The sequence below is a fragment of the Geotrypetes seraphini genome, chromosome 11, assembly GCF_902459505.1.
Source record: "Geotrypetes seraphini chromosome 11, aGeoSer1.1, whole genome shotgun sequence".
Taxonomy (NCBI): Eukaryota; Metazoa; Chordata; class Amphibia; order Gymnophiona; family Dermophiidae; genus Geotrypetes; species Geotrypetes seraphini.
The window spans coordinates 13,871,533-13,898,908 of record NC_047094.1 but is presented as its reverse complement, the minus strand read 5'-3'; the positions used below and the strand labels follow the sequence as shown (position 1 = coordinate 13,898,908).

The following is a 27,376-nucleotide window of genomic DNA, read 5'->3' as shown; positions in this document are numbered from 1 at the left end:
TTTATCAAAGCGAGTTTCCCCATAGGAAATAATGGAAACTCGCTTTGATGCGTTCCCCCCCCCCCCCCCCGAGAACCGGCATTGCTCCCCTCGAAGGCCCCCCCTGCGATCAGGCATCCCCCCTGCCTCGAACCGGCACCCCCCCCACCCCGATCTGACCCCCCCCCCAACACGATTGGGCACCCCTCCAACACGATCCGACATCCTCCCGACACAATTGGGCACCCCCCCCGCCACTTCTTACCCTCATCTGGGCACTCTTGAAGATCGGCCTCCTCGTCTGCTGGGCCTTGAGCATCTGAGCATGCTCAAGGCCTGCAAGTTCACGTTCTGAACGTGAACGTGAACTCGCAGGCCTTGAGCATGCTCAGATGCTCACGGCCCAGCAGATGAGGAGGCCGATCTTCAAGAGTGCCCAGATGAGGGTAAGAAGCGGCGGGGGGGGGGTTCGGATTGTGGCGGGGGGGTGCCCAATCATGTCGGGGGGGTCGGATCGTGGCGGGGGTGGTGCCGGTTCGAGGCAGGGGCGGGGGTGTGTGCTCGTAAATCGAGCCATGCTCAGTTTCCGAGGCACCGATTTTGCAAATGTTTTGCTCGTCTTGCAAAACACTCGCAAACCGGTGCACTCGTAAACCGAGGTACCACTGTATATATTACCTTAAAAATTCTATGTCATCGCCTATTCTATTCCTTCAAATTTTGAATGTAATTTTGTTTTAGTTTGGATGTAATCCACCTTGAACCGCAAGGTAATGGCGGAATAGAAATCACTAATGTAATGTAATGTAATGATGCTTCTTGTCTGATATGGTGAAGCGCATTCCAAAAGGAAGGAGCTACAATAGAGAATATGGTTTTGCCTGTAGTATCATAAAATAAAAGCCGAAGTGGAGGGATCGAAAGGAGATTTTGTTGTGTTGATCGTAGTAGCCACAAAGGTAGTGTGAGGGATTAAAAGTCTATCAATAAATGTCGGAGAGTTTTCATGTTTGATCTTGAAAAGAAGGAGTAAGATTTTGAAGGGGATTCGATGGGCTATGCGCAGCCAGTGAGCGTGTTTTAGTAATGAAGTGAAGGGGGTCATACTTTTTAGCCTTGTAGAGGAGTTTAATTGCAGTGTTTTGTATTATTTGAAGATATCTGATTTCTTTTTGGTTAATACCCTGATAGAGGGTATTCATGTTTCGCCTGCATTATTGTGATGCATGCATGGGTCTGATGAGGCTCTACACAGCAGCACTAACTTATTTTTCTAAATAAGAAGAGCTTTTGGAAACTAGAAACACCTTTATTGTGATCCTCTCTCCAAATTAAGTACGGGTTAGATTCAATACAAAATATGGTAAAAGCAATGGGGAAAATCAAAAAGATAGAGTCCATTAAAGTTCCAAAGAATCAGACTACAATGGGAACTAATGGCAGCCATTTTGATGACGGCTTTGCACGGGGCGGGAGCATAGGAAGATCGCTCCTGCCCCGCGTCACTGCTAGACCACCAGGTAAGGTCTGGGATCGCAGGAGGGAGGCGGGGGTGAGTCGGAGCCGGCCCAAAAACGTATTTGCGATTTTTTGCTATTTGCGGGCCAGCTCTGCACCTAACCCCCGCGAATACGGAGGGAGAGCTGTAGTATTATGTTAATGCAGAACAGTCGGTCTCATACTCTTGTCGATTATACAGAATCAAGAAAATTCCTTCATCATTGTCTCCTGTAAGTAATGGCACAAAACTGGAGATATTTATTTTTCTCTCCAAGCGAGATAAACAATTAAAAAAAAAAAAAAATCTCAAAATTCTCCCTGGGCAAGATGCTTGGGATGCACTTGAGTGACCGGTCCCTAGTACCTCTTGCCCTGAGCCTTTCACTAGTAGAGATGGGATGCTCCCTGCTGAACCCATTCTTTTTTTTTTTTTTTTTAGAAAAGCCGTTCTACGTAGTTGCAGTGATAAAGTTTGACTCCTATTCACTATTCCCGTTGTGACTTTCACCAAGTTGCTCCTTGTATTCCTGTCCAAGACTGCCACTTTGTATTTTTCAAGAAACCCAAAATTGATGGAAAAGAGCATGTCAAGAAGGAAAAAGCAAAGAGGCATAGACAATTGACTTTTGAAGCCAAAAGAAGGACTGGAGGAACAACATACGATTTTAAAACAATTCACACCACTCCAGTAATCGCAAAATAGCCTACACTCACTCCATTGTAGGGGTTACTTAGGACTTGAGTTGTGAGCGCTGAGTGCACCATTGATCCTGTACCCTGAAGCAGCAGTAGTTTGAACCATGAAACGATGGCCACTGTTGGGGGATCATAATGCTCTTCTACTGCTCAGATAAGCGGTTTACGTATTACATAAAATCTTTCCATGCTTATATAGTTCGACTGTTCAAAGCATATTGAAAGAAGGGATTTTTGCCAATGATGGACGGTTTGGAGTAGAGCCAATATTTTTATAGCTCACTCCATTGGTACATGGAATTTTCCTTACCATCTGAGGCTTTTCTCCTTCAGTGGAGTGAGTGTATACCATTTTGCGATTACTGGAGTGGTGTGCATTGTTTCAAAACCAATTGACTTTTGAGCCATTTTTCTTGGCTTCTAGTTAATTCAATGCTCATTATTACTCCTCATTTTTAAATGTCTTCTTCAATTATGCATGTGTAGTCACCTCTCAAATTGGTGAGGCTGAGGAATAACTCAGAGGCCAAAACATTCTACAAATTTCCACAACTTAGCTCTCATGGCACATAGTCTATAAAGCTGACCGCAATAACTGCTTAATAATTAGGCACAGTAAATTCCAAAGGCAAAAGAGAGCCTGGGAGACTATTTTGAAGTTCTCGTAAAAACTCCCATTTAATGGGCCGTCTATTAATGCATTAATATACACAGAGCATAGTAACAAAGTAGATGACGGCAGATAAAGACCTGTCCATCCAGCCTGCCAAACAAGATAAACTCATAAGGTATGATGTGATACTGCATATGAATACTTGATTTCTCCTTGCCATTTTCAAGGCACAGGCCTTAAAAGTCTGCCTAGCACTGACTTTGCTTCTCAAATGCTTGTGTTGCCATCTAATCACTGCTAAGAAGAAAAGAAGGGATGTAAAAACAAGGAGACAAATAATTCATAAAAATAAAGTGAAGTAATTACAAAATGAATCAGATAGTTCTGGATCTCATTACTAGAGGAAGTGGTTAGCCTATCTGGGTTTAAATAAGATTTAGACAAGTTCCTGGAGGAAAAGTCCATAGTTTTCTATTGAGACTGCTTGCCCTGGGATTGATAGCATTGAATGTTTCCTGCCAAGTACAGTACTCGTGTTCCACTGCTAGAAGCATGATACTAGGCCAGATGGACCATCAGGTCTGGCCCGGTATGGTTATTCTTATGTTCCGATGAATTGATAATTCTGGATCTCCGTTGAACACTATGTTCCACTTAAAATTGAATTTCACTATCCTTAAAGATGTAATTTAAATATTTCTTTTTTCTTAGAGGCAATAACTTCACAATTTTCTCAAAAAACACCTCCAATAAAACTCCCAGTTAAATAGCCACAAAAGAGCTACCTATTGTCTTTATATCATTTTTTGAGCCTCAGCCCCACCACTCCACCGCATCAATAAACTTTCATAGCGGTGAGCTTTATGTGGTAATGTCGTCACTGGCTCAGAATAAATTTAAATCTTTCTATTCGATTTAAAGCATTTAATTTGTTTTAAAGTGCTCAGTATTTCATCTTTTCATGAATAAATACGTTATGAAAAATACTTGTCCAATTTCATTTAAATCATGGACTTATCTTAATGAAGTTCTTCTTTCAACCTTATTTCAGCTTTATTTTAAGCGCATTTTAGGAGGATTGGACCCAACATGTTTCGCGTCTTGCTTTCAATCAGTACTTATAAGCCTGTCAACAACATTCTAAAACTAGCCCTAAGCACCCAACAAATTTTTTTTTTAAGTCTTGTCGTCTCTACCCCTTCTTACCGTTAGCGCCGGCGTCAGCCACTTCATCAAAAATTCTCATAGCAAAGATGGCCGCGGCGTCTTCTCACTAACAAATTTATGCAAATTTCAAAACAACTCACTCCCTCTGTCCTCCCATTGGAAGGAACTTAACCAATCAGAGAACCCCATTCTACCTCAGCATTCCACCGCTATGAAAGTTTATTGATGTGGTGGAGTGGTGGGGCTGAGGCTCAAAATATGATAAAAAGACAATAGGTAGCTCTTTTGTGGCCACTTAAAATTCAAGCATCTTTCACACTTATGCACCTGCTGGATATTGATTGATATCTTCACTCCTTTGTATGGTGCTGCACTCTTCCTTGATGTTAATCAGTTGCCTACGATTGTGAAAATATTTTGGGCAAGGGTTAAGCCCTGTGGAGAATGACACAGTGACAAAATTCATCACCATTTCCGTCCCTGCGGATAACCGCAGGAGACAATCCCATATCATTCTTTAGTGTCTATCGCAACCTCAGTCCTTCTCCACCAGCATTCTTTAATGAAAGGCTTGAGGGTCAGTGGCTGTGCCCATTCATACTATCATTCTTCCCTTTCTCCGTAAAGAATGACATGGGGATGGGAATGGTGATGAATGTTATTCTCTACTTTACTTACCTCACCTCCCCTCTCTTGGTTGTCCCTTGGGGGAACTACTGTGTGTTCTCCAGTGCTGAAACAGATTGGTGGATAACAGCCTGGATGGGTTCTATCTCCTGTTACTCACCAGCTTCTTCCACCAACACAGATTATCTTGCAGTAGCAGCTTCACTCTCTTTTTCTCTCTCTCTCTGTCAGATGATGAGGATCAAGTCTCCCCAATGACCAACCCCATCTACTTTAGGGCAATCTATGCCTTAAGAGTCAGCTATGGATCCATCTGGCAACTCTTGATTTATTCAGTCTTTTTTGGAACAGGTCTCTCTCATCTTAATATGCACCAAGATGAGTTGTGGATCAGACTGACCTCCTCTTAGCCCCTACAACAGAGAACCAAGGCTTCTGTGGGCCCCAGCTTTACATCTCTTCCATACTCGACTCCCTCTTGGGGAGGAAAGACAAGGCTCCTCCCTTAACTCACCTTCCTCCTCTTTAGATTTGATTGGCACTTTTCTGGAGCAGGGGCCCAATGTGTTCTTCCTGCAACTACAAAGGAAAGCACACTGCAGGAGCCTGCTACACATGAAATTGCCTTCATGCAGCTGATACCACAAAAAAAACCATAACTGTGCCTCAGTTATATTTTTGCAAGTTTTGATTCATATGCATGCATAGAAAAATAGTTCATGAAAATTACTTTAGTGCATGCAAAATGGTGCAGGTTAGCACATCACCTGCACCATTTAACTGAGTAACGATAAGTGTGAAGCATCACCTGCACCATTTAATTGACTGTGATCACCTGTTTGCCTATTTGTAAATTAGTAGTAGACACTAAGGGAATGATTCCATAACAAGGTGCCTAAAATTAAGAGTCTGGAGGGTGTATGGTAAGAGCCTATTGTATTGAGGGAAGGGAAAGGAAATGGGATTTGATTCGCCACCTTTCTGTAGTTGCAATCAAAGCAGTTTACATATTACGAGAATACAAGTAGAGCAATGAAGAATTAAGTGACTTACCCAGAGTCACAAGAAGCTGCAGTAGGAATGAAACCCAGTTCCCAGTCTACTGTCAGTCTATATCAGTGGTGTCAAACTCGCGGCCCGGGGGCCACATGCGGCCCGCCAGGTACTATTTTGTGGCCCTCGGTATGTTTATCATAATCACAAAAGTAAAATAAAACAGTTTCTTGATCATATGTCTCTTTAGCTATAAATGACAATATTATTATTAAGACTCGGCCAAAAAGAAAGATTTATAAACTATAAAGAGTTTTACCTCATGCAAAATTGTATTTTCTTTAATAAGACATTAACTATTTTTTTTCTAAGGCCCTCCAAGTACCTACAAATCCAAAATGTGGCCCTACAAAGGGTTTGAGTTTGAAACCACTGGTCTAAATAGTGTGTGGGTCAACCTTCGTGTGTGGGTCCTCAGGAGTGGAATAAGCTTCTGGGATATTTACGACAGCAAATAAGTTTGAGTAGTTTTAAGAAAATGTTGAAGAAACACCTTCTCTGTAAAATGAAATATGGGACTTGATGCAAGGTGCTGGTAGCCTCTTTGTAATTTTAGGAGGCTTTACATTGTCATTATTGTGCTTTATTGATGTTCCACCTGTTGTAATGTATGTGTTTCTGTTTATGTAAGTATTTTCTTGTGACCCGCCTTGGGAAAGGTGGGATATAAATAAATAAATGCAAATAATACTGCACTAACCGTTATCTCAAATCAGTACAATAGTTCAAAACCAATTTATTGTCAAATCTTAATTCTGTATTTCTACTCACACTCCGTCAGCACTTATGGACTTGGTTCTATAAATGGTGCAGATTCTAGAAATGAGGCTCAGAGTTGGGCGCCGTTTGGTACTAGGAACCGCATCCAGTTTTGGGTGTGAGGATTTAACTGGTTAAATTCTCAAGCCTAAATTGCGCTCGGATTTCCCTTATTCTGTAAAACTGCGTGTAAATTTCAGGCACCCGTTCAGTCTGCCCATGACCCTTCCATAGCCGTGCCTCCTTTCTGGATCCGTGCATAAAATTTACGCATGGTTCCCTTCACCTAAGGATGCCTGCACAAATTTCAATTAAGTCTAATTAGTGATGATAATTGATGATCAGCGCCCAATTATTGGTACTAATTGTCTTGTTAATTAAATTGTGTGAGCAAATTGGGTAGGTGAAACACAACAAACAGATCCAACAAAGTCTGCTTTATTGATGTTCCACCAGTTGCCCATGACCCTTCCAAGGCCGTGCTTCCTTTCTAGATCCGTACATAAAATTTACGCACGGTTCCCAGCACCTAAGGATGCCTGCACCAATTTCAATTAAGTCCAATTAGTGACGATAATTGATGATCAGTGCCCAATTATTGGAACTAATTGTCTTGTTAATTAAATTGGGTAGGTGCCCATATTTGCACATGCAATTTTGAGAAATGGGACATATAAATTTATCCAGAAAAAAATTTCATTATAACTTCTGTATCAAAGATCAGAAAGAAAATGCAAAAAGAGAACATCATTCTCAAAATCCCAGTATTTATTCCGTAAAGAAATGGAAACAATAAAGAAACACTAACTGTATATAATTAACACATTATTTGCATAATAATAGTTGAATTTTCAAATGTTTCTGTTTTCTCCTTCCCTCTTTCCTGTTTCTATTAGTTCAGAAATTAATTATCTAAATACCTGTTTACAGCATGGTTATTAGAAAAGCATGTCATAATTTGGTAGGATAAGTTAATTTCCTTTTCCCATCAATTCTTTTGTCTCCATTTAATTATTTATGTTGCTTATACTCCAGGCTGAATTAACACTATATAGAGCCTGAGGCAACCATAAAATTAGTCACATTCAAGGTTTCTCTGCCACACACCCCACATCAACAGGAATCCAATACAATTTCCTAAGATAAGGTGTTATATATTCAGATTTCTTCAAATTATAGATCAGACAAATCACCGTATTCTGGATAACTCTCATCTTCCTAATAGTTTTCTTATAGGAGCCCAAATAGACAATATTACAGTAATCTAGTAGGCCCAAAACCAGAGACTGCACCAAGAGTCTGAAACAGGTGAAATCAAAATACGACTTAATAGTACGGACTTTCCAGAGGACAAAAAAGGTTTTTTTAACCAAGGCATCTACTTGAGCATTAAATGTCAGAGCACGATCTAAGATGACTCCCAATATTTTAATAGTAGGATCATAAATATAATCTATTCCATTTAGCTTCAAAAACAGGCTAGAAACATGATGGCTGATAAAGGCCAAATGGCCCATCTAGTCTGCCCTTCCGCAGTAATCATTATCTCTTTCTCCCTCCAAGATCCCACGTGTCTATCCCAGGCCCTCTTGAATTCAGGAGGCTGTTCCATGCATCTACCACCCTTTCTGTAAAAAAGTATTTCCTTAGATTATTCCGGAGCCTATCCCCTCTTAACTTCATCCTTCATGCAGAGTTTCCTTTCAAATTAAAGAGATTCGACTCATGCGCATTTACATTATGTAGGTATTTAAACGTCTCTATCATATCTCCCCTCTCCCGCCTTTCCTCCAAAGTATACAGATTGAGAACTTTAAGTCTGTCCCCATACGCCTTATGATGAAGACCACACACCATTTTAGTAGCCTTCCTCTGGACCGACTCCATCCTTTTTATATCTTTTTGAAGGTGCAGCCTCCAGAATTGTACACTATTCTAAATGAGGTCTCACCAAAGTCTTAGACAGGGGCATCAATACCTCCTTTTTCCTACTGGTCATACCTCTCCCTATGCAACCTAGCATCCTTCTAACTTTTGCCATCACCTTTTCAACCTGTTTGGCCATCTTAAGATCATCACATACAACCACACCCAAGTCCCGCTCTTCTGTCGTGCACATAAGTTCTTCACCCCCTAAACTGTACCATTCCCTCGGGTTTTTGCAGCCCAAATGCATGACCTTGCATTTCTTAGCATTAAATTTTAACTGCCAAATTTCAGACCATTCTTCAAGCTTCGCCAGGTCTTTCTTCATGTTATTCACACCATCCGGCATGTCTACTCTGTTGCAGATTTTCGTATCATCCACAAAGAAGCAAATCTTACCCAACAACCCTTCAGCAATATCATTTATAAAAATGTTAAAAAGAACAGGCCCACTCCTTTTCCTCAGAGCAATATCCATTGATCACTACTCTCTGTTGCCTTCCACTCAACCAGTTCTTGACCCAGCCTGTCACTTTGGGACCCATCCAGAGGGCACTCAGTTTATTTATTAGACATCTGTGTGGAACACTGTCAAAGGCTTTGCTAAAATCTAAATACACCACATCTAGCGCACATCCTCTATCTAATTCTCTGGTCACCTAGTCAAAGAAATTGATCAGATTTGTCTGACAAGAACTACCTCTAGTGAATCCATGTTGCCTCCAGTCCTGAAATCCACAAGATTCCAGAAACTTGACCATTCTCTGTTTTAAAAGTGTTTCCATTAATTTGCTCACCACAGAAGTCAGACTTACCTGCCTGTAATTCTCTACTTCTTCCTTACTTCCACTTTTGTGAAGAGGGACCACTCCTGACTCCAGAGACTCATTGAAAAGGTCAATTAACAGAGCTACCAGAACTTCTCTAAGTTCCTTCAACATCCTAGGATCTATACCATCTGGCCCCATTGCTTTGTCTACCTTTATTTTAGCTAGCTCCTCATGAACACAACCCTCTGAAAATCGATCAGGGTCTATTACTCCTCCATCCCTATTCACGTTGGTCTTCTGCGGTCCCGCTCCCGGTGCTTCACCCGTGAACACAGAACAGAAATATTTGTTAAACAATTTGGCCTTTTCTTTATCAGCTTCTACATATTCCTCCCCTTCACCTTTGAGTCTCACAATGCCACTTTTGCACTTCTTCCTATCACTAATACAGTCAAACCTCGGTTTGCGAGTAACCCTGTTTGCGAGTGTTTTGCAAGACGATTGTGATTGTGCAAGACAATTGATTGTGTGCTGTTCCGTAAAGGTATGTGTAAATGGCACTGTTTGGGCACTGTTTATAGAATAGCGCATAGTGCCAGGATCTACGCCCAGCTTTGGGCATGAGGATATACACCAAATGAAACCTGGTGAATATCCTCGTGCGTAAATTAAGCATGGATCCTCAGATTCTGTAATAGCGCATGCATCTTTAGTGAAACCTCAACTTGCTCATGATTTTTCTCATGGCCACTCCTCCTTTTCAGTTGCACGCTAAAAAATTGCTAAAAAGATTTACACACACATCTTTGTAGAAGAAGGAAAACACCAGAATGGCATTAATCATAGAGATGTCAATCCCAAGTGATTACTCTGTGAATTGAATGAAGAGAGAGACTATCCTCGGCTACCAAGATGTGCTGTCAAAGACCAAGAATCTGTGACAGAACGATGCAGGCTTGATCAAAAAAGAATTTCCAATTCATCTATATATTTGTTACATCCAGAGGGAATGGTGCAGGTTTTATGGCAAGAGATTGAAATACATATGAGAGATTGAAATCGCAATCCACATACCCTGGTTTAGATGTGAGGTTCATTGCTGTCACAGTATGCACAAAATCACCCCATTTGGAAACATTGCCCTGGAGAAACAGGACTTTAAATCCTGGTCCCCCAACCCAAGGCCATCTATCCTCTCTCTAAACTAATAGGAGCCTGTGGTTTTGTAAAATGAATTCAGGGAAGCCATTCTTAAAATCATTCCCTATTCTTCTTGAACTGCAGATGAAGGACTGTGGGATATGTTTGTAAAGGAAATTCCTCAAGGAGCTACATCCTTTACCGTCAGCTTAGATAAACTAAGATCGGGGGTGAGCTATGAGTTCCGTGTAGTGGCTGTGAATGACTTTGGCTATGGCGAACCAAGCATTGCTTCAGCTGCAGTTTCAGGTAAGTGGACCTATTTTAACCCATAAACAACTGAGTCTCCTCCTTATGTTGGCATCATTGCTATATACTTTGTTCCCCCTTAAACAGGGAAGAATTAAACAGTCCACTAGACCATTCTGGTTTTCAGAATATCCACAGTCAATATGTAGAGCAGGGGTGTCAAAGTCCCTCCTCGAGGGCTGCAATCTAGTCGGGTTTTCAGGATTTCCCCAATGAATATGCATGAGATCTATTAGCGTACAATGAAAGCAGTGCATGCAAATAGATCTCATGCATATTCATTGGGGAAATCCTGAAAACCCAACTGGATTGTGGCCCTCAAGGAGGGACTTTGACACCCCTGATGTAGAGTATGAGCTACATTTGCATGCATTTATTTATTTATCTGTTCAATTCTTTATTATGACTTGCCTCTCCCTTCCTATGCCTACTACCCCTTCTTCCCTTCCTGTCAAAACATGACCCTCCTCCTCCCTTCGGTGTCCCAATGCGCCTCTCGTCGTCTTTCCCTCCATCCCAAATTTGTGCCTCTTGCGGGTGTTTACCTCTGGCCGGCTCTCTCCTCCCAGTCGCACTTTGCAAAGCCACAGCCACTGGATCCTGCATGCAGCTGACCTGGAAGCTTTCCCTTTGATGTGAAGGAAGACTTCCAGGTCAGCTGTAAGCTGCATGCAGGAGCCAGCGTCCATAGCTTTGCAAAGTGCAACTGGGAGGAGAGAGCCAACCAGAGGAGGTAGACACCCACGAGAGGCACAAATTTGAGATGGAGGAATAGACGATGAGAGGCGCATTGGGGCGCCGAAGGGAGGAGGAGGGTCATGTTTTGACAGGAAGGGAAGAAGGGGCACGTTGGCACAGGAAGGGAGAGGCGAGGTTGCGATTGGTGACATTGCAGTGTGCCCTGCATGAGTAGGGTGGGAGTAGGGTGGGAGTTGGTTGGGAGGACCAGAGTTTGGGTTGATATCCCCAGCAGAGAGCAAGAGAAGGAGCAAGAAGATATGGGTGAGAGTGGGAGAGGCATGGGTGTACCTTCTGCACCAAAGGCGAGATGCATGTAGGAAGAGTGGGGGGATGGCTGAATGAGAGGAAGAAAGTGTTGAAGCTTTAGGCCTGAGAAGAGGGTAGTGAGCAAAAGGAGGTAATGGATTCAAAAAGTGAGTGGTGTGTTGTTGAGGAGTTCAATGGTTTGGAGTGAAGGGAGAGATTGGGGAAAGTCAGTATCAGCAGGAGGAGGTATACAGGAGACACAACGGTGGAAGAAGAGGGGACCACTGGGAGGAAACTGACTGTGGGCTAGTCTTAGAGAATAAAGGTGAAGGGACACATCGTGAGGTAACTTACCAGGAGGGGTCACGTGCGAAAGCCATGGTTATGTCAGTGTCATAGGAAGGCAGCAGGGATTACCATAGATATGGGTAAAAATAAATCTGGGCAGTGCAGTTCTTTTAATCACCTTGTCAGAGCCCAGGAAGGGGAGAGAACCCAATTGATGAGGCTTTTCAGAGAGGGAAAGAAAGCTTTCAAAGAGGGCACACACAGTATATTAGTATTCTCACTTGAGACTCTCATCCCAGGATGTAAACAACCACCCTCTCCTGCTCTTATATTGGTCCGAACCCACTCTTTCGTAAATACCAAGATTAGAAATAGAATTTTAAATATGCCCCTAAACTTCACTTGGGGAGTGTGTGACACAGTGGTTAAAGCTACAGCCTCAGCACCCTGAGGTTGTGGGTTCAAACCCCACGCTGCTCCTTGTGACCCTGGGCAAGTCACTTAATCCCTCCATAGTCCCAGGTACATGAGATAGATCGTGAGCCCCTCAGGACAGACAGGGAAAAGTGCTTGAGTACCTGAATAAATTCATGTAAACCGTTCTGAGCTCCCCCGGGAGAACGGTCTAGAAAATTGAATAAACAAAACTATCTCATGCATATTCATTGTGGACAATCTGAAAACCCAAATGGCCAGATGGTTTTCAAGGACCAGGCTGAAATCGGCTGGTCTAAAATTGATCATATCCCAAAACCCGACGACTCTTCCATCTGTGCTTTCCGTCTTTCTTTTTTTTATCTCCGTAATTTCAGGCTCAATCAGAACCATGGCTAGAATCTGGTGCTACAGCTTTCCTTCATAAATGCCTGTGATTATTTTCCTATTTTAAATACCAGTATTTAAGACTACTTAACTGAGCCGATTAGAATTGCTATGCAGGTTGAAAGCAGATATTCAATGGCATTTAACCCTTTCAGGACCATAAGGATCGTAGGCCAATTTTTGTGGTTTTGACGACATTTTTATGGTAAAAAGGGCTTGGAGATGCCAAAAAATTGATTTTTTTTTTTGTGAAATATCATTATTTTTATTTTAAAAAATCAAACTTCTGGCTTATGGACAGTGTGGCAAGTGAATCTTCTCGTCAATCTGGCAACGACGCTAATGAATGAATGTCGGAACCAGTTTGTTTACATAAAGGCAGTATCATATGGAATCCGTACATATCAAATTTAGAACTGTAGACTATCCCAATCAAAATTTATAGGATTTTAAAGTTATGGGACAAATATGTCCCTTGGTCCTGAAAGGGCTACCCAAAATGAGCAGCAAATTTACCAGTGCCCGTTGCGATCCTCTCAGCGCTGCCTACGTCACCTTCCGTCAATAAAAGTAGTGAAACTGACTTCAACAAGAAATAGATCTTTCTGTTACGTTGGATCATCCATGTGGAACGCCTTGCCTAATAGTGCTAGCTGTATCACTAGTTATATTGGCTTGTGTAAAGTTTTTAAAAATTGGACCTTTGAAAGTGCCTTTTGCTGTTCTTAATTTTGTCGGCTGATGTATTATGAACAATATTTTTATGATGTTCAGTACACTTTATATGTTGTTATGAATAAGTTTGCTAATATGAGGGGGGGATCACTACTAGGGGTAAGTAACCTGGAAAGAGACCTGGGAGTGATGGTAGACACAACACTGAAGGCGTCGGCGCAGTGCGCCACAGCCTCAAGGAAAGCAAACAAAATGTTGGGTATCATTAAAAAGGGTATCACGACCAGGTCGAAGGAAGTCATCCTGCCACTGTATCGTGCAATGGTGCGGCCGCATCTGGAATACTGTGTCCAGTACTGGTCGCCGTACCTCAAGAAGGACATGGCAGTACTTGAGGGAGTCCAGAGAAGAGCAACAAAGCTGATAAAGGGTATGGAGAATCTCTCATATACTGACAGATTGAAACAGTTACGACTGTTCTCCCTGGAGAAGCGGAGACTTAGAGGAGACATGATAGAAACCTTCAAGATCCTGAAGGGCATAAAAAAGTGGACAGAGACAGATTTTTCAAATTATGGGGAACCACAAGTACAAGGGGGCACTTGGAGAAATTAAAAGGGGACAGGTTTAAAACAAATGCCAGAAAGAAGTGACTTCTATTTTTGACAATTGTTGTTTGAAGAAAAGTTTAAAAAAATATATAAAACTATAAGAAAATATATAAAACTATTAGAAAATTAGAATAGAGGTTCACTTACTAATTGGGAGTTTTTCTGACCAAGGATGTGTCTGCTAGGATTAAATTCTGTTTAAAACTAGCCTGTCTATATGGGAAGCTTAAAGAGCCCCTATTAGACACTGAGGTCTTTTCTCCCTTTTTGTAAAGAAAGGTGACTTTTTTGTCCTGTATTTTGGAGGGTGCAATTTTTTGTGATTTATTTTGGGCATCCTTTTCTTGATTTTTTGGATATTTTTGTTATATATATTTCAAGAGAGTTCATAAAATGGCTAATACTTGGCAATCAGGTTTAGGTTTCTCAGAAATAGAATGGCAGTCTACTTTACAGGCTCCAGCCCTTTTTTCGGGGGATTCCAGTAATCTGGCATCTACTCGGAGAAATTGAAACAAACGCTAGGAAGTTCTTTTTCACCCAGAGGGTGGTGGATACATGGAATGTGCTTCCAGAGGCTGTGGTAGACAGGAGCACGTTACAGGGCTTCAAAGAAGGTTTGGATAGGTTCCTAGAGGACAAAGGGATTGAAGGATATAGATATGGGTTGTAGGAATAGGAGTAGAGATAGGTTATAGAGCTAGTCAGGGACCACTGCTCAGGCAATGGGCCTGATGGGCCGCCACGAGAGCGGACCTCTGGTCTGCCTCAGCGGAGGCAACTTTTTATGTTCTTATGCATTTTATTGTAAACTGCTTTAAAACTTTATAAATGTGTTAAGCGATATATCTAGTGAATAAATATGTCAAAACAAAGCAAATATCTCCTCTGACCACCGTGGCACTCTCTCAGTGCCAGTATCCAGATTAGGCCCAGCACTGAACTCTAGTCAAGCCTTAGCGGTCAGCGCCATAAAAAAAAATGTTGACTATTGACCAGTAAGGACTGATATGTGTGCTCTGCCCTTAGCAGGTAAAAGTATTAGGATGTTTTTTATTATTATTATTTACTAGCTGATGGCCCGGCGTTGCACGGGTATTTAATTATAGCAATAACACTGTAAATGGATTCAAATAAAGATACTTTATAGTGGTGAATGAAAATATTTTTTTACTTTATAAAAAGTACAATATTCAAATTATAATGTGAAATATTTGACAAAATGAATACAATACAACTAACAGAAAACTTGATTATAAACAACATTTTTAGTTTCACCTCCAGGAGCAAGAACATATACATTATTGGGTGAACCCACCCTTCCCACGTGTGCAGGTGGGCCGCGAGACCCCCAGAACATATCACCCCAGGTAGTGAGGGATCTGCATACCAAGTTTCGTCCAAATCGGTCAAGCCGTTTTTGAATTACTGTGAGAATGGCAGCTTTTTACATTTTTTCCATTGACATGAATGGGTGAAATCAGATTTTCTGTTTGTAGCTCCGCCCACGTGTGCAGGTGGGCCGCGAGACCCCCAGAACATATCACCCCAGGGAGTGAGGGATCTGCAAACCAAGTTTCGTTCAAATCGGTCAAGCCGTTTTTGCGTGATCGCGGCACATACATACATACATCTGATTTTATATATATAGATTTAGTTTTCCATACTGTTCTCCCAGGGGAGCTCAGAACTGTTTGCATGAATTTATTCAGGTACTCAAGCATTTTTCCCTGTACATTAATTTAACTAATGTACTTGAGGCAAGGGGGTGGGGAAGTGTGGATTAAGTGACTTACCCAAGGTCACAAGGAACAGTGTGAGTTTGAACCCACAACCTCAGGGTGCTGAGGCTATCGCTTTAGCCACTCTCCCTTCAAGCATGCATAAAGGTGTGGCCAGGGTACAGCGAGATCAGGGACAGCAAGCAATGCTTGGGTTTTCATTTTCCAGGTATTTAATGCTGCCAGCTGGTCTCGGAAATTTCAAAGGGAAGCTCTGCAAGGCGTTTCCTTTGGAAAATTTGCTTGACATTTTCATCTATATGTATCAGTGTTCTACCTCCAAGGGGAGAGCGTAATTTTTTTAACTGCAATTTTATTTCGACTGATTGTGGTTTGGGTAGGAATAGCTTTCCAAACTCTTCATCATAAGCATCTCCACTGAATTGAAATTTTAAGAAAAAACTGAAGACATGTTCTTGTTCATTTACCTGCCAAGAGCATTGTCTGAAAAATGTGTTTTGCCAGCAGTGAGGAACATCTAGTCCTTATTTGACTGATAAAGAACTGCAGTGCGGGTGTCTTATGAAAATGAACCTTGTTATTTGTTATTGTTTCCATCAGCGGGTCTTTATCTGGTAAATGAGATGCTAATGAAACAATCATAAGAATACATTATCCATGCCCGCATTCCGTCAGGCTTTTAATAACTCCCTAAACTACAGAAAGAGCTTTTCTTCGCAACCGATACACTTTGCGAGACGCGTGTGTTAAGATTGTATTTCTTTTTCAGCTTCAGTGGTCCTCCAGTTCATTAATGTGCTTTCCTTTATTATCCCCCTGAAATTGATGCATTCAACTAGGAGGTCACTGGAATTGAAAACCCACAATTCTGACGCCTTAGAATGGTGGTGATAATGAAGCGCAGTCTGCAAGCTGGATAGTGACATGAGAGGAACTGCCTGCGTCGCATTATTTTCTGTATTCAAAGGGTGGTGTTGCTATTGCGAAAACTGGTCCCTTGTTGATTTAAAATGCAGAGCTCCCAATTGGTTGCAACTGTTCCTTTAGGAACCAAAAAGATCAATCGAAGCAGTGGTTCTTAAACCGCTATACATCTGGTAATTTGATGCGGTTAAAAAAATTATCTCAAGGGTGCACATAGTACAAGAACAGTGGACTAAAGACTGAGCAGAGTCGGAGACGTATAGGGATATTCATCAGGGATCTCTTGGCTGGCTCCCCAGGACAGTTTTAAGAATCACCGAATTATTGTATTGCCTTCTCACTTCTAAATAACCTACATAAGCGTCTTCTTTGTCCGTTGATATGCATCTTTTGAATGTTAATAGAACCTCTGTCATGAAATGAATTAGTGGCTTTGGGCTCTTCTGCCTCTTTTTCTTACATATTTATTTTGCACGCTCGAGAAATGGGCCGCAACATGGCAAAGGAGGTTTAACGTGGATAAGTGTAAGGTGATGCATGTCGGTAACAAAAATCTTATACACGAATACAAGATGTCTGGTGCGGTACTCAGAGAGACCCCCCAGGAAAGAGACTTGGGAGTATTGGTCGACAAGTCGATGAAGCCATCCGTGCAATACGTGGCGGTTGCAAAAAGGGTGAACAGAATGCTAGGAATGATTAAGAAGGGGATCACGAACAGATCAGAGAAGGTTATCATGCTGCTGTACCGGGCCATGGTACGCCCCCACCTGCAATATGGTGTCCAGCACTGGTCGCCTTATATGAAGAAGGACACGGTACTACTCAAAAAGGATCCAGAGAAGAGCAACTAAAATCATTAAGGGGCTGGAGGAGTTGCCATACAGTGAGAGATTAGAGAAACTGGGCCTCTTCTCTCTTGAAAACAGGAGACTGAGAGGGGACATGATTAAAACATTCAAGATAATGAAGGGAATAGACTTAGGAGATAAAGACGGGTTGTTCACCCTCTCCAAGGTAGAGAGAACGAGAGGGCACTCTCTAAAGTTAAATGGGGATAGAATCCGGACAAACGTAAGGAAGTTTTTCTTCACCCAGAGAGTGGTAGAAATCTGGAACGCTCTTCCAGAGTCTGTCATAGGGGAAAACACCCTCCAGGGATTCAAGACAAAGTTGGACAAGTTCCTGCTGAATCAGAACGTACACAGTTAGGGCACTGGTCTTTGACCTAAGGGCCGCCGCGGGAGCGGACTGCTGGGCACGATGGACCACTGGTCTGACTCAGCAGCGACAAGTCTTATGTTCTTATATTCCACTCGTTCCACTATTCACAGAGAATTAAGAATAACGATACAGAAAACAACATCGTAGCTTTATGCAGACTCCACAACTGGGGTCCTTCCAGGCTAAATTAAAGAGTACGCTTTCTGAAACAAATAGGTCTGAAGATGGTGCGTAAATTGCAGAAGAGAATCAATTTAATGTAAAGCGAAAGGTTGTAAATTCCATAATTTTGGAGCAAAAGCCAAGAAAACTAACTGTGCGAAAGCTTGGTAGTGTTTGGACAGTTGGGGATGATGGATAGCATTCGGTATTTGTGGAAGTATTTTTTTTTTTTTAAATAGATGAGAAGCGCTGTTTAATATGGAGCAGTAGATGCAGGATGAGTAATTTTACCATAGTTTGCTCTTATGTTATTGATTTTGGTTATATTTTATGTATGTATTCTTGTAACCCGCTTAGGTTTTAGGCAGGAATAAGCTTGTTAAATAAATACCTTATCCATTGCCCGGAGATTTTGCGCTGGCTTATACAACCTGAGATTCTTGCATAATCAGTAGAGAAGAGGCCAAGGTAGGGTCTGTAGCAAGGGATCTAGCAGTTAAAGCATGAATGCACTGACAGCATAAGAACATAAGAACATAAGAAGTTGCCTCCGCTGAGGCAGACCAGAGGTCCATCTCGCCCAGCGGTCCGCTCCCGCGGCGGCCCATCAGGCCCTTTTGCCTGAGCAGTGGTCCCTGACTAGCTTTATAACCTATCTCTACTCCTATTCCTGTAATTTACCTCTACTCCTATCCCTATAACCCATCTCTACACTTATCTATACCCCTCAATCCCTTTGTCCTCTAGGAACCTATCCAAGCCTTCCTTGAAGCCCTGTACAGTGCTCCTATCTACCACAGCCTCTGGAAGCACATTCATAAGAACATATTACAGGTTGAGACTGAAGCATTTTCCAGAGGTACTAGTATAGTAGTACAGTGGTACCTCGGAATCCAAACGCCCCAGAACTTGAACGATTTGGAATCCGAACTCTTTTTTTTTTCTTCATTTTTGCCCTGGAATATGAATGCTGTTTTGGAATCCAAACTGCAAGCAGTGCTCAGCCCAAAGCTTCCCCTCTGACGCAGCTTCCTGTTTCCGCCTGGGAGGGAAGCTTTGGGCTGAACCCCACTTGCAGCTGCCGTTGCCAATCTTGCTGTCTTGCCGCTGGGGATCCCGATCTTGCTGCCTCTGCTGCTGGGGGTCCCGATCTTTCTGTATCTGCCAGGTAGGCCCGATCTTGCAGAGTTTGCGGGACCAGGAACGGATTAATCCAGTTTCTATTCTTTTCAATGGGAAAAATTGTCTTGGTACTCGAACATTTTGGAACTCGAACGGGGTTCTGGAACGGATTAAGTTCGGATTCCAAGGTACCACTGTAATTATAGTACCTACAGTATTCCATAAGGAACTGTTGTAGATGTTGTTAGATTACTTAATTAGCAAGTTATAAGATAGTATAAATCTAAGGGCCGGATTCAGTAAATAGCACTAGGAAAAATCAGCGCTTAGCTTTGCTCTGTAAAGATGTTCAGGGATGAGCACTCTTTATAGAACAGTACCTAGTGGGGATTTGCACATTGGACTTTGGACGCAAGGACTGAAACCTGGTGTAAGTCTTGGTATGCAAGTTGGGTGTGGATCCCCGGAATTCTGCAACACTGCGCACCTCTTTTCTGAATGCCCCGACCCAACCATGGCCATGACCCCTTTTGGGTTGGATGCAGATCTTTTTTAGAATCGCGCGCAGCCAAATCTGTGCGCAAATCCAAACTATTGCCAATTATTATCAATAATTGTTTGTTAATGGCTCGATATGTAATTTATTTGTGCACAGATCTCAAGATCGCACACAAATTTGGGTGCTGTTTATAGAATCCAGGGGTAAATGTGAATTTTATATTGCTAATTCACTACTTAATTGCATAGGTCCTCAGTTCCACACATAACTGTAGGTGCCAGCATTTATTGTAGTTCTATGGCAGACGTAAAAGCTCATGTCTAAATTGAGCAGCTACATATGTAACAGACAATATTCCAAACACTTAGCGTGTAAGTACTTGGAAGCCCCTGCCCTGCACATGACCCTCTTGCAGTTACGTGTTCCTAACTGCAAATTACATACGAATAGCCATCCTGGGTCAGATCAATGGTCTAGCCCAGTATCCTGTTTCCATAGTGACTAATCCAGGTCACATGAACCCCAAAGAGAATCAAGATTCCATGCAGAATCTCAAAGAAATCACAGCCAAAGAAACGCCAACAAGATCCACAGAAAAACAAGGGAAACCAAAAGTGAGGCCGCAGATATGAGGCACTTGATGTCAGAGTTTATTATAATTCTTTGCAAAGACTTCAAACGGTTTCAAGTCAACATAAGAATTGCCGCTGCTGGGTCAGACCAGTGGTCCATCGTGCCCAGAAGTCCGCTCACGTGGCAGCCCCCAGGTCAAAGACCAGTACCCTAACTGAGACTAGCCCTACCAGCGCACTTCTTGTTCAGCAGGAACCTGTCCAACCCTGTCTTCAATCCATACTGTTAAAACAATATCACACATTAATGAATTATGATATGATGGAACCAACACAGTCCATGTTTAGGCTCTGAAGGCCTTCTTCAGGGGTCCGATTAACAAATGTCACAAGATTTAATTATGCCCTAGGCATACAATGGTGTGTGAATAGGAGAAGTGCCAATCTGGAGGTAAGGAGAAGATTGCTCGTCGAGCAATTGTGAAAAAAAAAAAAAGAGTATAAAGATTCTATGCAGAATCCCCAAAGAATAGCAAGATTCCATGCTAATGATCCCAGGGCAATAGCAGTGGCCAAAAAAGCAAACATGATGCTAGGAATTATTTAAAAAGGGATAGTTAACAAGACTAAGAATGTTATAATGCCTCTGTATTGCTTCTTGGTGCGACCTTACCTAGAGTATTGCATTCAGTTCTAGTCGCCTTATTTCAAGAAAGATATAGAGGAACTAGAAAAGGTTCAAAGAAGAGCAAGATGATAAATGGGTTGGAACTCCTCTCATATGAGAAAAGACTAAAAAGGTTAGGGCTCTTCAGCTTGGAAAAGAGACGACTGAGGGGAGATATAATTGAAATCTACTAAATCCTGATTGGAGTAGAATAGGTACAAGTTGATTGAATTTTTTTTTTTACTCCCTCAAAAATTACAAAGACTAGGGGGACACTCAATGAAGTTACAGGGATATACCTTTAAAACCAATAGGAGAAAATATTTTTTCACTCAGAGAATAGTTAAGCTCTGGAACACATTGCCAGAGGTTGTGGTAAGAGCAGATAGTGTACCCTGGATTGATAGCATGGAATGTTGCTTCTATTTGGGTTTTTACCATATACTAGTGGCCTGGATTGGCCACCGTGAGGACAGACTACTGGGCTAAAACCATTCTTATGTTCTTATAAGAACAGCCATCCTGGGTCATACCAATGGTCCATCTGGCCCAGTATCCTGTTTCCAACAGTGGCCAATCCAGGTCACAAGTACCTGGCAGAAACCCGAATAGTTGCAACATTCCAGAACCCTAAATAGTAGCAAGATTCCATGCTAGTGATCCCAGGGCAAGCAATGACTATCCCCATGTCTGTCTCAATAGCAGACTATGGACTTTCCTTCAGAAACTTGTCCAAACCTTTTTAAAGCATATCTAGGTTAACCGCTGTTACCACATCCTCTGGCAATGCATTTCAGAGCTTAATTATTCTCTGAGTAAAAAACTATTTCCGCCTATTGGTTTTATATGTATCTCCTTGTAACTTCATCAAGTGTCCCCTACCTAGTCTGTTATTTTTGACGGAGTGAAAATCGATCCACCCGTTCTACACCACTCAGGATTTTGTAGCCCTTAATCATATCCCCCATCAGCCTTTTCTTTTCCCAGCTGAAGAGCCCTAACCTCTTTAGTCTTTCCTCATATAAGAGGAATTCCATCCCCTTTATCATTTTGGTTGCTCTTCTTTGAATCTTTTCTAATTCCACTATATCTTTTTTGAGAAACTGGGACCAGAATGGAATTTAGGGTCACTTAGTACCCATTAAGTCCAATAATTGCTAATTATTGGTTGCTAAAGTCAATTCACACTTAATTAGGCTGTTAAGTTATGCATATAACTCTACATGCATGGTTTTGCATGCTAAGCACGAAAATGTGCACACAAGATTACAGAAAGATGGGGAGAGTAGCTGGAAGGATTAAGTAGATTAAAATTATACTAAGTGTACTAGAAGAAATATGCATTCAGTAATTTTTATTTATTTATCACCTTTTTAAAGGAATTCACCCAAGGTGGTATACGGCAGAAATATGTCAAACGTTGACAATAGACAGCAATAAAAATATTCAAAAACTAGTACATAAAAGGTATAGTATAGTACTTACAATGTCAACGCACAATATCTGTGACGAGTGTAGGCCCAACATGCTGTACTAACCAACTAGTACCCCGAGAATAGAGCTGCATTTCTCAAAGGATTAACAAAGCTAAACCATGCATTATCTGGATTTCTTGTGATAAATCTGTGCTTGATTGCCTTTGTTGTTTGCCCTTCTAGCCGAATTGGAAGCTCCATTTTACGAAGAGTGGTGGTTCGTGCTAGTGATGGCTCTTTGCAGTCTGATCCTCCTCCTTCTGGTGGTGTTTGCCTTGGTTCTGCATGGTCAGAATAAGAAGTACAAGAACTGCAACACAGGTGACTGTCCTCAGGCGTTGGATCACTCTGTGTGGTCATTCAATGTGAAATTTCAGCATATCTTCAGCAAATTACACTTCTCCTTTCATGTTCGCAGGGGTTAGGGGCAGAGCTGGTCTGCAAATATGGAGAAATCATGAATAACATTTAGGGCCGACTCTGACCCACCCCCGCCACCCTCCTGCCTCCTGGACCTCTCCACACTTTACCTTTTGGTCTAGCGGTGAGGCGAGGCAGGAGCGATCTTCCCACACTCCTGTCCCGTGCAGAGCCATCAACAAAAATGGCAGCTGTGAGTTCCCATGGTCTCACGAGACTACAGCGGGAACTCAAAGCAGCCATTTTTGTTGATGGCTCTGCACGGGGCAGGAGCATAGGAAGATCGCTCTTGTCCCGCTTCACAGGCCACCAGGTATGGCGTGGAGAGGCCCGGGAGGCAGGGGTGTGTCAGGGTTTAGAAACTCGCAAATAACTGGAGTCACGCGTCTTAAACCTGTGAATTTGGAGGGAGATGTGTAGTTAATACACTAACATTTCTTACTGTTTGTTTAATGTAAACCACCTTGGAGAGTGAGTGGTCTAGAAATATTTTCAGTAAATAAACGAGGGGATTCTATAAGGGGGAATGTATTTTAAGCAATAAAATATGGGCCCACTTAAGGGTAATTTGTGAGAATTTTCTGGGAAAAGGTGACTAAAGTCACCGGAAACAAAGAAAACAAGGTTTTTATAAATTTTGTTAGCACAAACAGTTTGTAATACAACAGTCATAACCCCATCATTTTATGTGAAAAAATAAAAAAGCTACAGAAGTTAAAACATGTAACTTTTGCAGTTTGCTTATGGATCCATGACATGAAAAATTGACTATTCTCAACATTTTGGCTCCACTTCTTTACTTACCTTTTCCCAGAGACAGTCATATTTATGCACAGATGTGGCCTAAGTAGGAATCATCTTGCCCTCTTATCATAGACAACCTGTTATCGAATTACCTTCCATATTACCAAATCATTGCACTCCTTTCATTAAACACAGATCAAATTCAGAGTACTCAATTTGAGAGAAGCTGATGTTGTTTCTCATTGATCTTTTTTCATTTAATTCATAATAACTCAATTAGGTAGATAAAAGAAGTCTCTTTCTGGCACATTTTCATACTGATTGTTCTCCTATTTTGGCAATGCTTTGACAATGGACTTTTTTTTTTTAATCTGAATTTTATGTGCCATATACACTCAAATATAAACTGATCCAAATATAAACTGAGGTAACCTTTTTTTTCCTCCTAAATGGTTAACTCGAATATAAACCGAGGGTTTATATTCAAGTGCCATGCCCTGCCCTGCCAGGTTCTGCATCTAGCCACCCTGCCTCCTTCCCTCCCTGCTCTGCCCTGCCAAGCTCTGCACCCTGTCCCCACTTCCTCCCTCCCTCCCCTAATGCCTTGCAGACCTTTCTCTGAGCCTGCCGTAAGCTCTGATGGTCTAGTGGTGAGCCTTGACAGGAGGGATCCCTCCCGCCTCCTGTTCCAGCCAACTCTAAAGCATCCAACCTTCCAGACCTCTAGAAACCTTGAAAGCCCTAGTGATCCAGCGGTGAACCGGGGCAAGAGTGATCTTCCTATGCTCCTACCCCATGCAAGCTGCAATCTAAAATGGCTGCCATGAGTTCCTGCAGCAAACCTCATGAGACTGCAGGAACTCATGAGAACTCACGGCAGCCATTTTAGATAGCAGGAGCATAGGAAAATCGCTTCTGCCCCAGTTCACTGCTGTACCAACAGGGCTTTCAAGGTAGGCATTTTAGAGGTCTGGGAGGCAGGAGGGAGGTGGAATGCTTTAGAGTCGGCTAGGTCAGGAGGCAGGAGGTTTCTCTCCTATTCCGACTCACCTCTGGACTAGCAGGGCTTACGGCAGGTCCGGGAGAGACCTCCAACAGGTCCAGGCGGGGGGGGGGGGGGGGGGGCGCTGACTCAAATATAAATAGAAACCCCTCTTGTGTCATTACCCTGAAATAAGGATATTGGATGTGATTCATTCCTGAGCAATGGGGAAGATGAAGTTCAAGGCCCACAGAGTATGGTGACTAAGATGCACAAAATTATTCTTCGTATTCAGAGTGAGGGTCCAAATAGTGCATTTTCTTGCTAAAGAAGCTGTAGATTCCCTTCATTCATCCAATAACTTACTTTCTCTGTGGTAGCTTCTTTATTTATTTAATTTATTCACATTTACTAATTGCCTCTACATATACTTGAAGTGATTTACACTCATTAAAATTGACTATAAAAAAAATCCAAGAATACAAAAAGTACTCCGTTTAACAGCTATTAGCTTTGAAAGCAAATGTAGCCAGAACCTCACGCGTTTTCAAGAGAGGTTTAGGGAATCAAGATCAAGATATTCAGAGGGGTATAAATGGGCAAGAGAGCTGGTCATATGCAGTGCCACTGAATACTGCCTCGGACTGCTGGGGCACTGTCTGGTTAGTGCTGAGTGGAGCCAGCACTTAAGTGGTTAGCAGTGATATTCAGTCTGCTCACTGGTTAAGTAACTCCCAAATTCTATAAACTCCGCCTAAAGTTAGGCACCTACATTGGCACGCCTAGCCTATGTAGGCACGTAACTTAATTGATTAATAGGCCTAATCAGTGCCAAAATATGGCAATTAACTTGTAATTGGCATTAATTGGACTTAATTGAAGGTTAGGTGCTCAGCTTACCCTTGATAACACTCACCTGGAGCTTGTATCATCCTTAAAAATACTTGGTGTCATCATCGATGACAAATTTTCTTTCCATGAGCATATAAGTAACATCGTAAAATCTTGCTTTTACAGATTACGAATGATCCGGTCAATCTCTAAATTTCTAGAGCCAAAATCTTTAAATATACTAATTTATTCTTTAATTATTGTAACTCATTATTAATAAATATTACGCAAAAGGAAAAGAAGCGATTACAAATCATCCAGAACACCGCCATTAAACTTATTCATAATGGTAAAAATATGATCACGTTACTCCTTTTCTGACCAAATCTCACTGGCTTCTTAATCACCGCATCACTTTTAAAATTTTATTACTAGTATTCAAAACCCTTATTACTAACAAACCCCAATTTATCAATAAAGCAAGTTTCCAAGTTTCCAAGTTTATTAGTTTATTAGTTTTTAATATCCCGATCATAAAATGAATATCTGACCGGTTTACAATTATAAATAGAGAAAATTAAAAGAAAAAAAAAATCAAAACATAATTTAATATAGAATAGAGAGAAATAAAAAAAAGAGTGTAAAAGAATAAATAGAGTGAACAAGTATGACATTTACAGACAAACTAGAAAGTGAGGAAAGATGGGGAGGTGGGAAAAAGTTACATAATTAAAGAAGAAAAAGGATATAGAGGGGAAAGGGGATGACACATAAGGGGTGGGGGCATAATAAAGAAGGAGGTGGACTGTTTCCAAAAAAAAAAAAAAATTATGATTTTGAGATTAGGGTTTGTCGTATGCATCTTGAAAAAGAAAAGTTTTGAGATTGATTTTAAATTTTGGTAGTTGTAATTCATCACGAAGATATTGAGGGAGAGAGTTCCATAAGGTGGGTGCTGTTATTGCGAAATTAGTTTTTCTAGTGTAATAGGATTCTTTTAAGGATGGTATATATAGAAGTTTTTGATCAGTAGATCTTAAAGAGCGAGGTGAACTTTGGGGTATTAATAATTTATCAAGAAATGAAGGTAAGTGAGAGTTTTTAATTTTGAAAGAGAGGAGAATAATTTTATAAGTTATACGGTGAGTGATAGGAAGCCAGTGAGCCTCTTTAAGGAGCGGAGTGACATGTTCGAATTTGCCTTTTTTATTTATTAATTTGATTGCTGTATGTTGTATGAGTTGTAAACGTCGAATTTCTTATTCCTTATAGTATATTGTGTTCCCTTCAGTCCACTAACCAAAAACTCTTAGTGGTTCCCTCCCTGAAAATTATTGGAACTCGACGACAAAGGCTCCACAACTTTGGAACACTTTACCTCAGCAACTGAGAGAGGAAAATCATTTGAGTCATTTTAAAAGTCATTTAAAAAGCTTTTTTTATTTTTAAAGACGCTTTTAATCTATAAATTATGTTCAAAAATTTTACACTACCTTCCAGGTTTCCACCTTCCCCCTCCTAATGTTTTTTCCATTTATGGTTCTCTCCTGTACCCTACCTACCTAGTGTCTCAGTTGGTCTGTTTGTCTGTTGGTCTTAACTGTTGTTTTAAAATTTTTAAACATTATGTTAAAACAAATGTTATTTTTTTTTCAGTGTTGTAACTCGCTTAGTAAAAATTAAATTAAGCGACTCATCAAATTAAAATAAAATTGAAACTTGAAACTTGCATAGCACCAAGTGGTATGCACCTAGTCCAAAGCATCTACCTAAAAGTAGACATGTTTTTGGATCATGTGCTTGGTTTTGACTTAGCCATCATTGTGTAAACGACGTAGGGTCATGCATGTAGGCCAAGAAATCCCTGGCATAAATAGGATGCCCCTAAATGTTATCGTGCATAGCAATGCCTAGCACTGCTTAGGCGGCGCTTAGCGTGATTCTATACAATGCACTTAACTTTTATAGAACCGCACTTGACGCCATACAAGTTTGCACCAATTTTTTTAGGCTACATATAGAGAATTGGGTCTTAAAAGCCCAGTTATATAAATGGCATCAAAATTGGTAGGCGTCTTTAACAATGGCAC

At 41.4% G+C, this 27,376-nt stretch overlaps 1 protein-coding gene across 2 annotated transcripts in view; it reads left to right on the top strand.

Annotated features, from left to right (window-relative positions):
• SDK1 (sidekick cell adhesion molecule 1) overlaps window positions 1-27,376 on the top strand; it is a 1,012,418-nt gene that overhangs the window by 966,130 nt on the left and 18,912 nt on the right. For both annotated transcript variants that reach the window (XM_033963079.1, XM_033963080.1), the window contains 2 exons: window positions 10,375-10,539; window positions 22,493-22,630. In XM_033963079.1, coding sequence (XP_033818970.1) covers window positions 10,375-10,539; window positions 22,493-22,630 — 303 coding nt within the window. The remainder of the gene's footprint in view (window positions 1-10,374; window positions 10,540-22,492; window positions 22,631-27,376) is intronic.